The sequence below is a fragment of the Hypanus sabinus genome, chromosome 30 (genome assembly GCF_030144855.1).
Source record: "Hypanus sabinus isolate sHypSab1 chromosome 30, sHypSab1.hap1, whole genome shotgun sequence".
Classification (NCBI taxonomy): Eukaryota; Metazoa; Chordata; class Chondrichthyes; order Myliobatiformes; family Dasyatidae; genus Hypanus; species Hypanus sabinus.
In genome coordinates this window covers 12485057-12496428 of record NC_082735.1, presented here as the reverse complement: position 1 = coordinate 12496428, position 11372 = coordinate 12485057, and the positions used below count along the sequence as shown (strand labels likewise).

General features: G+C 44.1%; 1 protein-coding gene across 1 annotated transcript; it reads left to right on the top strand.

The window, feature by feature from the left end:
• The first annotated feature begins 2185 nt into the window (after positions 1–2185).
• LOC132383417 (uncharacterized) lies at positions 2186–10753 on the top strand. Its single transcript, XM_059954351.1, has 2 exons — positions 2186–3241; positions 3368–10753. Exon 2 carries the CDS (start codon positions 8168–8170, stop codon positions 10169–10171), a length of 2004 nt encoding a protein of 667 aa, XP_059810334.1. The 5' UTR covers positions 2186–3241; positions 3368–8167; the 3' UTR covers positions 10172–10753.
• Positions 10754–11372: the final 619 nt, after the last annotated feature.

Below are 11372 nucleotides of genomic sequence, written 5' to 3'. Positions count from 1 at the left end.
GTTTAATTTCAGAAACTGCTGATCTCTTGGGATTTTCATGGACACCAGTCTCCAGAGTTTACAGAGAATAGTGTGAAAAACATCCAGTGAGTGGCAGTTCTGTAGGCAAACGTGTCTTGTTAATGAGAGACGTCAGAGGAGAATGGACAGACTGGTTCAAAGCTGACAGGAAAATGACTGTAACTCAAATAAACATGCTTTGTAACAGTGGTGTGCAGAAGAGCATCTCTGATTGCGCAACAGGTTGAACCTTGACGTGGATGGGCTACAACAGCAGAAGACCTCAAACATACACTCAATGGCCACATTATGTACCAGAGGTGCATAATAACGTAGTCATTGAGTGTATTTGCTTGTCGGTCTTGCTAGGTATTGTCATTTATCATTCAATGCTAGTTTACTTTGACAGCAAAAGGTTTTCTGCTTTAGAAAAGTAATTGAGAAGTCAAGGGGACTACTTGCTTCCAGTAGTGAGTTTTCCAAGCTCAACACTAAAACATGTTGTAGCCATACACTGAACAGTTTCCAATTTGCTGGTGTCACCGTACCACTTGGTGTCACACCAGTCTAAATGTAGAGAAGAGTTGGTAGACTAGAAGAAGCCCCGCCACAAAGCTACTGACATATTAGTTTTTTTTTCACATAGAGAGTGGTAGCTATGAGGAACACAGTGATAAAGGCAGAACCGTTAGGGGCATTAATGAGACTCTTAGATAGTTACATGGATAGTAGAAAAATGGAGGGCTATGTGGGAAGGAAGAGTTAGATTGATTTTAGAGTAGATTAAAGGGTTGGCACAATATCGTGGGCCAAAGAGACTGTACTGTGTTATACTATTCCATCTTGTAAGGGCAGCCAAGTAAGCCATGCCCAAGGCTCAACAAACGTTGAACCAGAAGTACCTTCACATTCAAATAATGCTAACATTTTTGAAACAATTTAACATTTTCAGTTTTTGAATATTAAACTGTAACACATAAACAATTATAAACATTCAACTGAGTTTATTTAATAAAATGAAACCTGTTTATTATTTGTGCTTTTTGCTCATTACGTGTAAGAGCTGGGTAACCACTGCAAGCTTATTCTTTGATTCAAGAACCCCTGAGGAGTCTAACACTGGAGCACAGTTGGCAAAATCTTTACGGAGGGCAGCTAGCAAGTGAAGGATCAACAGGTGGCATATCGGGAAGAAAATTAGTCAGCTTGACAGTCTGTTTTCAAATATTCCATTCAATCTCACAGAGATATCTAGCACAGAAATATAACCCTCAATGTAATGGTTGTGCTGACCATCAAGTTTTCATTTACATTAATCCTATATTATTTTATTTTCCCCATGCTCTCATCAATTCCCCCCACTCATTAATGTAATTTTCAGAAGCCAACTAACCTGCACGTCTGTGGGATGTGTGGAAGGGAACAGGAACGACGGATGAAATGCATGCAGTCATGGGGAGAGCATGCAGACTTCATCTAGCAAAAGTCAGGAGTAATCCTGTTTTTCCAACAGTGCTGCTTGTCCATTGTGTTCTGCCTATTGCAGCCTGCTGCAAAACATTCAGGTGGTTTACTGAGTGTTTTATTTCATTTAAATACGTAATGTGTTACTGAGTTATCTTATACCCTTTTTCACTATTTCCGTGAAACTTTGGCCAATTGGGGCAGCTGCTTATTTGGGCCAAAATGTACTAGTTTCTATGTGTCCCAATTAACCAGAATCCACTGTGTTTTATAATGTACAGTATGTAACTTCCATTGCTATAATCAATTAAAGTGTGTTCAGGATACTCGCATGCCAACTTTTACATGCTTAGCTGGAAGTGCGGAACGGTCTTGGTAACCGAAGACCCCACTTTAGCTTGGCGAGTCTTTTGGGATGTTGTAGCCTTGTTCTTGTAAGTTGATTTTAATGGTTCAGTAGCGGAGTTGTCATTGTTCCAGTGACGTGGCATCGTCCCCGAAGAACCAGGGTGGTGAGGGGTGTCAAAGGGCAGCTGGGCAAATAGCAGCAGCAGGGGAATGAGCAGGGTATGTGTCTGAGCGCAGGCTCATGTCATGTGCGCGCGTGTCTAGTGCTTGTCCGTGCGTCTCTGTGCCTGTGCGTGTTTTGCATTTCTCTGTGTGTGTGTGTGATTGTGTGCATTTACGTGTGGCGAGGTTTCTGAGGGTGTGAGTGGCGCTGTGGCGTGCCTGTTTTGTGGCTGCATATGAGAAGTACAATTCTGAACCGGGTGGCTATCCATGACGCATGAACTCTTCTCGGGCTTCCAGCCGGGTACAGGTCTCAATTTCAAAATGACGTTCCCACGACAATAAACGCTGCTCCGCATTCACAGGGAAACCTGTAAACGCCAGCCACCCCGAGTCCCGGGTCATCTTTGACCCACGTACCCTGGGATTTGAGCCCTGTGAACGCGGAGCAGCCTGTTTTGTACACCGGGACCCCACATCTAGCAGCATGAGGAGGTGAACCCGTTCGGGTTACCCGGAGATAACGGTGCTAGCAGAACATTGCGTACACAACGAGCACAGAATTGACTTCGACGGCACAAAACTGGCTTTTGGGATCTCCTGGTGAAGGAAGCCATTGAAATAAAACGAGCGACTCAGAATTTTTAACAAAGGCGAAGGTCTCGCTCTAAGAACTGGAATCTGACTTTAACAATAAGGGACGGTGGAAACATGATTGGTTGAGGACTAACCAATAAGAAGGGACGGACGACGGGAGTTAAGTATATATACCACCGGACTAGACGTGCCGAGGCATCAGCGCACATGAACGTGGCGGAGTTTGTCACGGGAACATCGGTTAAAGTTGACAGCGGTTCCCAGATGGAAGCCCGAAAAGAGTTTATTCGTCATGTATGTCAGGAAAGCACTAGATCCTTTGTTGTGAACGACATATCATATCGAGTCACAGCGTGTACTTTCTCAGCTCTTCCCAGATTAGCTGTGATCTCCACAGTCATTTCCCACCAGACCCAACTCTGCGCTGGAATCCAGCATCCCAGGAGTGAGCAGCACGCCCATTTCACTTCACGCGTGCTGAAGTGTCGGGCATGCTCTCTATATGGCCTCACTTCCAAACACCTCAACAGCCAACAAATTAAATTCTTCTTTAGGAACATCGTGACCTGATGGAAAATATTCGTTGAGAGCTTGCTCCGTAATGTCTTTGGGACCAGGACGTGTACTGTGTTGATACTGAGGCATTAAGCCAGTTCAGGTGCCTGCTCAGGTACAGTAAGTGTAAATATTGGTCTACCATTACAAGTTGAAGAGCAAGAGAGATTTTTTTCAGTACGCTGACAGATTCATCCTACGCTCAGTCTCATCAGATTTGCTGATAACTTTTCCTCCTTAGGGGCTGGTCTGATGTCAGTCTGTAAAGATTAGCTGCTACCTTTGACCACAGAAAGTAATTGTGGAACAAAATGGAAGTCCAATGGAAGTCTTACAGGTACCTCCGAGTGTGATCTTTATTTCTGCTGCTCCTGTATAAACTGATTTTCTTTAAATGATTTCTTGAAGATAATTTATTATCTAAAATAAGTAGCTTTATAACTTCAGTTGTTAAAAATTAAAAAAAAAACAAAGTCAACAAACCATAAAAAGGTCCTTTACTATTTGTAATGAGTTAGGAGGTAGCATAAATAATGGTCAAATATCTGAGATGTTATCTGTTTTTCTTTCTCCATAAAATGACCTCTGACTTGTCCTACTGAGTTTTTCCAGCATTTTCTGTTTATTTAAGGCTGTCATGGTCCGGTCCGTAAACTCCGCATTCCGGTTCACGGTCAGGTCCGTGGACTCCAGACTCCGGGTCTTCTGGCTGTCCCTTGCTTCATTTGAGCTTGATTGTAGGCACCTGATTCTCGTCTTCTGGGGCCGGGAATATAAGTGGCCCTGGGTTCGATTGTAGGTGCTGGTTTGTCTTGTCATTATCCAGTCCTTGCCTCTGTGGGGTAAGTCAGGCTGGCTTTGCTTTTACCCTGCGGTTGGATATGTCCCTCCCTGTCCTTGCCTCTTTTGGGTAAGCCAGGCTATATTTGCCATTACCCTGAGCTGGACTGTTCCCTTCCTTTCCCTTCCCTTCCCCTTCTTTCTGCAACCCATGCCTGAAGCCTTGCCCGCAACCTTGCCTGTATTGCTGTCAGGTTCAGCCGCCAGAGTGAGACCAGAGCCTTGCCATGCCAACAGAAGGAACTATCTATCGTTGAGCTTGGAACTGTCTCTTTGTGGCCCTGTGTTTAGTGTCCGTGTATGAGTCCTGGCCCTACATCCTGTTCCCAAGGAGGGGTCCCGGCTCTGTGTTCTGTTGTTCCCGTGCTCATGTCCAAGGCTCCAAGGAGGTTCCAGTCCGTCTCCAAGTCCAAGCTGTAGCCCAGGCCCTGAGTCCTAGTCTTGTCCAGGACCAGTGTCCATATTCCAGCTATGCCTCTCCTCACTTCTGCTTTACTCATCCTTGACCTAGGCTCTGCATTACTGCTCTCCCTCGACCAAGACTAAGTCTGAGCTCCATGTCCTCATCCAGCCCTGTAGTCCCATGTCCTGCCCACCACGTTAGTCCTCACCTGGGTCCGGAGTCAAGACCCAGGTTCTGGGTCCCTGTCCAGCCTCTGACTTGGAGTTCTTGTCCAGGTTCCTAGTTCCTCATACAAGTCCCACTGTCCTTGTCTAGTCTTGACCAGGCCCTGTATCCTAGTCTTATCCAGGACCTGTATCCTAGTCTTGTTCAGCATTGTTTCTCCCCCACTTCCCTTGCTTTCTGACGCACCAGGTCCCTCCTCAGTGTCTGTGTCTTGCATTTGGCTCTGCTCTCAATGTCCACCTTATGACAAAGTCATGATAATCAACCCATTCTTCAGCCAGCAATCTGTTGCAATAGTTTTTTAAGAGGCAATGCCTTTTTTTAAAACTGGTTGGCATCCATCTGTCTCGAAGGACACAGCCTGGGCAGAAGATATGAGATGCCCAGTTGTCAAGATCCCCCGCTCGGCCTCACCAGTATAGTCCAAAGGAAAGCTTATGAAGCACCAGCTTGGCTGCAGGAGCTGCCGGAAGGATGTTAAATGACATCCAGCTGCCAGAGGGTCTCTACTCTGGATTTGCTGTCTGGGTTTACTCCCATAGCCTTTGTTTCTCTCGAGGTTGCCACAAGGCAGTGGGACTATCTACCGATAGCTGGGGATCTGGTTCACAAGCACCTGGACATGTCCACACACTGGTGGGCCTGCGTGCTACGTGTGGAGGGGCCAGACCTCCCTGCCGTCCTCTTCAGTTCAGCCTGAATCCAAAAGGAGTTCAGTTTCTGTGTGTTACCAGTGAGGAGGAACAACGTGAGGCTTGCCGTTGCAGTCTTGCAGGGAGAGACTTATACATTCAGCTCTACTTTTCACAAGACTGCCAGCCTGTGAGAGTGACATACACTACCCTCTACACTACCATACTAGATGCATCACAACAAACATTTTGTCACCATACAAACATATAACATAGGATCTGGTCATACGCAGCTTGTTGTGTATTTAACTTTTAAGGAATACTGGAGTAATATTGTAAATATATTGTTTGATTAAGCATTCGCTGTTTGTTCACATGATTCATTATGGGTTATTCTTAAGAGGTACATGAATTGCATTCATCATTACACCACTACATCATAAATATGCACCTCACTAAAAGTTAGAATGAAGTGTAGACCCATATTTCTGGCTCTGTGTTTTTCTTTCGATTAGATTTATGTTTTGGAGTTACAAGACATTATGGTGGTGATGAGTAAGATTTAAAACAAACCTAAGACAACAACCTACCTGATGAACTACGGTGAGAAATTCCATCTTAAAAAAAAGCACAGCATACGGTTTCTTCGGCAAAAGAGGGAGACAATCAAGTTAATGAAAAAGAAAGCAGATGAAATTCACAGGTTCATAAACTGAATGATAATTATAATGAATTTAAATTTGAAAAAAAGCAGAAATGGCTAGCTACATCAGAAAGATCAATACATTTCAACTGCACAACACTCAACTTGAATATATATACTGAATGAATTGAACAGTATTTTGAAGCAACCAAAATAGCCAATACAAAACGAGTGACAGTGTTACTGAGTGTAATTGGTAGAAGAGCATACAGTTTGCTTAGAAGTTTAATTGCTCCAACCAAACCAGCCAAAATGAGCTTTGCTGATATCATGAAAGTAATGCAGAAGCATTTAGAATCAAAACCATAGTTGATTGTAAATGCTTTAGGTTAATTTGCGGAATCAAAAGGAAGGGATGTCCATTTCAGTTTATCTGGCAGAATTGAAGAGTTTGCTGAGCATTGTCAATTCAGTGATGGGTTTAATGACACACTGAGGGTTCATTTAATTTGTAGAATGTTACGAGAAAGCATTCACAAATGGTTCTTAACTGAAGCTCAAATCAGATTTAAAAGAGTAGTTGAAATCGCCGTATCAATGGAAACTGCAGGCAGAGAATGAATCAAATTGTAGTCAGGAGTAAATGTGAGTGTGAACTGTTACAAATGTGCCACAACTCTGAGGGGCCGAAGGGTACAAAGTTGCCCCCTCCTTGTTGAGAATCGCAAGATCGCTGTTAATTTGGGTCTGGGACCCAGGAAATGAGAGAGAATCCTCAAGGTTTGGAATGTGTCCTGGCCTCAGCAAGACAAAGCCACGGATAATGGCCATTGTCTCTTGGAGACGGAATTGTGTATTGAGTACTGTACTATTCATTGACACCCTCGGGATGACCAGAGTGGGTTGGTTGAGGGATTGCATCATCCCAACCTGATTGACATCTGAGACCCCATGAGTAAGGTTAAAAGAGGGTCTGGGGAACAACCCCTTTAGACGCATCAGGAGAAACGCTAGAAATCCCGTGACAGCGTTTAATAGCGACAGCCGGTGGGGGGCTCGCGTGCGTCCTTTTCCCTTGCCTGGGAATTGGCGGGCTCCCCACAGAAGAATGGTTTTAGCTAAAGGAGAGGCCATAAGTGACCGGCCACAACAACGGAACTCTCAAAGGATCGAAATCATAAAAGGAAAAGCCGGCAAGTTTCTAAAAATCTCTCTCTTGACTCCAACCAAAGGCTGCAGCCTGAATGAAATGAGTGACTTTTATATTTCCATCGGACAATATATTATCCCCTAAGACAACGATAGAGCTATTTCTTATTGATTATTATTATACCAGCACTTTTAGATTTAGTATTGACGACGTATGTTATCTGTATGTTTGCATTGATATTATTTTTGTGTATTTTTACTAATAAATACTGGTAAAAATAGTACCATCAGGCTTCAACGGACCTCTCTATCTTTGCTGGTAAGTGACCTAGTTACGGGGTTCGTAACAAAGTGGGGGCTTGTCCGGGATTTGATACTAGATTGGAAGGCCAGTGAATCGGGCTTTTAAGTGCAACTTGGATCTGGTTGCACGGGTAGCCAGACGGGAAACCAGCAAAGATGGATGTGGATGAATTTATAGAAAACCCGACCAAAAAGGCGGCCACAAAGTCAGAATTGATAAATATTGCGAAAGGACTAAACCTCGCAGAGGTGAGGTTGTCGATGAAAAATCAGGAGGTGTGGAGGGCCATAACTCAGTATTATATTGTGAAGAATGTGTTTTCTGCTGAGGTATTGGAAAATATCCCTGAAAAGGCACCAGCTAGTGGGACAGCTCAGTTAGAGTTGGAGAAGTTAAGGTTGGAACATGAAATTAAGTTAAAACAGCTGGAAGCAGCTGAAAAAGAGCAGGAAAGAGCTATGAAACAAAGGGAGCAGGAAATTCAGTTAAAGCAGCTGGAAGCAGATGAAAAAGAGAAAGAAAGGGCCGAAAAGGAGAAGGAGAGGGCAGAGAAAGAGAGGGAAAGAACTGAGAACCAAAGGGAGGCGGAGAAACAGAGGCAACATGACTTGGACATGGAGAAGTTAAGGCAAGAGTGAAGAGTTCAAGGGTCAGACTGAGAGGAGCAGTTTAATGTTAGTCGGTAGGTTAGGATATTACCTCCGTTCGAGGAGACGGATGTTGATAGTTATTTCTTGCATTTTGAAAAGGTGGCAGTGAGTCAGAAGTGGCCCAAAGAGTAGTGGGTGGCGCTGTTACAAAGTGTGTTAAAAGGGAAGGCACAACGGGCATTTGCGGCGTTGTCCATGGAGGAGGAGTCGGAGAATTATGAGAAAGTAAAGGAGGCCATTCTTCGGACCTATGAATTGGTACCTGAAGCCTATAGACAAAAGTTCAGAAATTTAAAGAAAGGGTGGAATCAGACGTATACCGAGTTTGCCTATGAGAAGTGTGTGCTCTTGGATCATTGGTGTGCAGCAGAAATAGTGGAAGAAGATTTTTGGCATCTCAGGGAGTTAATTCTGACTGAGGAATTTAAAGGTTGTGTTTTGGATGATATCCAGATGTATTTGAATGAGAAGCCGAATAATTCCATCTCCGAATATGCTAGGTTCGCAGATGAGTATGCCCTAACCCACAAGACAAAGTTTTCCTCGAATAAAAGTTCCCAGAGAGACCGTGGGAATGGTAGAGAAAGCCCACCAGCTGAGGCAGAGATCCCACCGGGAGCTAGTGGTAAAATTGAGGAGGAGAGGCAAGATGGCAGGAGAGGTCCTGGCTTGACCTGTTTTAATTGTGGAAAGGTGGGTCTTATTGCATCTAAGTGCCTTGCTCCGAGGAAGGAGACAGGAAAATGGAGAGCAACGGTCCCTATAGGATGTGCTGTGGTGATCAGTAAATCGACGACAGAGCCCCAGGTAGACAGTTTATGCGAAGGGTCTGAGAAATGTATTTCAGCAGGAACCGTGTTTGTGAGAGAGGGAGACCCACCAATTCCAGTGTGGATCTGGAGAGACATGGGAGCTGAGCTGTCATTGATTAGCAGTAAGGTACTGGATTTTGGTCGCAAGGCTGCAGAGGTAGCTTTGAGAGGCATAGGAAAAGGGACAGAAGTGGTGCCCTTGCACAGGATCATTATAAATTGTGAGCTGGTATCTGGACCAGTTGAAATAGGGGTGCGATCAGAATTCCCGAGAACTGACGTGGATGTCCTTCTTGGTAACGATTTAGCCAGTGGTAAGGTTTGGTCAGCAATGAAGCTGCCAAGCCCGCCTGTAAGTGTTGAGGTCCCGCCCCTAGGTTCCAAGATCTATCCTGCATGCGCGATCACTCGCAGCATGTCGAGAAAGGCAGCTGAGAATGAGACCAGTTTAAATCTGACCAGTATCGATTTGGCCGAGACGTTTTTACCAACCCTGTACCAAGAGGGTTTAGAGGGTGGTAAAACGGAGAATAGGAAAGGGAAAGAGAGTAAGGGAGAGGAGGTAGTCCTGCCCTTAGCCAGGAGGAAATTTATAGAGGCACAAAATAAAGATGAGAAACAGATAAGGCTATTAAAAAGTCCAGGGTTGGACATGGATGATCTGTCTGGTTTGGCAGAACTGTTTGAAGAAGTTGAAAATTCTAAGGGTGTTTCCGATAATGAAATGAGGGCAGTCCTAGATGAAAAGGATGCGATTACCTTGAAGCAGTCTGCTGGGTTGGCAGATGAGGTTGTTTCAGCCCGCGGGGTTGAGTTTACTCCGGAAGGGAGTTGTCCAGAGAGTAACTGGGAGGATCAGGGGAATTTAGAATTTGAAAAGGGTACGGGTATTGAAAGCCTGGAAAAGGCAAATGTCCCTTTTGAGTGTGTCCAAGATGTAGATGCATGTGGTACTGAACCTAGTAATGGAGCTCAGAATAAGTCTGAGGTATTTGATTCAGTCGAAAAGGAATGTAGTCCTTGTGGATCAGATGGACTTGGTTCAGTGAAGAAAGGGTTAACCTTGGTAATAGTGGGAAGTGAGAATTCCCAGTTGTTTGTGCTCGAAGGTGTGTTAAAAGTTAGTGAGGAGATAAAAGGTGGTGAGGTGAATATTATTATTGAAGGAAAAGGGAAAAGTGTAGTTCCTAGATTGAATGAAGACAATTTAAAGTCTGGATTGATGTCAGAAGCAGCCACCAGGCTACAGAGACAATGGCTTGGTAACGCGGTGCCTGCGAATCAATTACAGGTTGAGTTGGAATTAAAGGTGCTCCACACGCTATTGTTATTCAAGAGTGGCTGTGAAAAGGCAGAATTTGAAATGCTGTTTGAACAAAGAGTTTAAACTGAAAACTAATAGCCTGAAGGGTCCTGAAGAGAAAACTAGCAACTTGCTTAAAATAAAAGAATTGTGTGGAAATTCGGAAAATGGTCTAAGTTTGGAACACGTTGTTGATAAAATAACCCCTATGAAAGGAGCAGGCGAAGGCCTATTCCACACTGGTGCACAAGCTCACCACGTGGGAGTTAACTGGAAACGGGGCGAGGGTTGACGGGATGCCATTTTAACTAACAGGATCCGGTTTTAAGGAATTTCGACAAAACATGTGAATAATAAAGACAACCCCATGGAATATTAACTGTTAAGTTTGAAAGTAACATAAAGATTAGTATTTGCATGAACTTTTGTAGTATACACATAAGCTAAGATCACAGCTCTTTAGTTTTTGTTTGCTGAAGAAAAGGAATAAAAATAGGTGGTTATTAAATTGGAGTCTGATGCTGCAAGACTTTATTAAGGTACAAGATGTTAAGATATTAAAGGAAGTGACAATGTAATTGTTAACTGTTTAGATGCTAAATGGAATGTATAAATGTATTACTCTGTAGTGAAAACAAAAACTCTTTTTGTATTGTGTTAGGTTCTGAACTCCTGTAAGACTCTGTATTAATTCATTTTTACCAATGGTAAAAACGCTTTGAAGGAAGGGGGTGTTACGAATGTGCCACAACTCTGAGGGGTCGAAGGGTACAAAGTCGCCCTCTCCTTGTTGAGAATCGCAAGATCGCTGTTAATTCAGGTCTGGGACCCAGGAAATGAGAGAGAATCCTCAAGATTTGGAATGTGTCCTGGCCTCAGCAAGACAAAGCCACGGATAACGGTCATTGTCTCTTGGAGACGGAATTGTGTATTGAGTACTGTACTATTCATTGATGCATCATCCCAACCTGATTGACATCTGAGACCCCGTGAGTAAGGTTAAAAGAGGGTCTGGGGAACAACCCCTTTAGACGCATCAGGAGAAACGCTAGAAATCCCGTGACAGCGTTTAATAGCGACAGCTGGTGGTGGGCTCGCGTGCGTCCTTTTCCCTTGCCTGGGAATTGGCGGGCTCACCACGGAAGAACGGCTTTAGCTAAAGGAGAGGCCACAAGTGACCGGCCACAACAACGGAACTCTCGAAGGATCAAAATCATAAAAGGAAAAGCCGGCAAGTTTCTAAAAATCTCTCTCTTGACTCCAACCAAAGGCTGCAGCCTGAAAT

Bases quoted from the DNA above. Each gene is read 5' to 3' on its own strand.
- LOC132383417 (XM_059954351.1), top strand. From the start codon at position 8,168: ATGGAGGAGGAGTCGGAGAATTATGAGAAAGTAAAGGAGGCCATTCTT.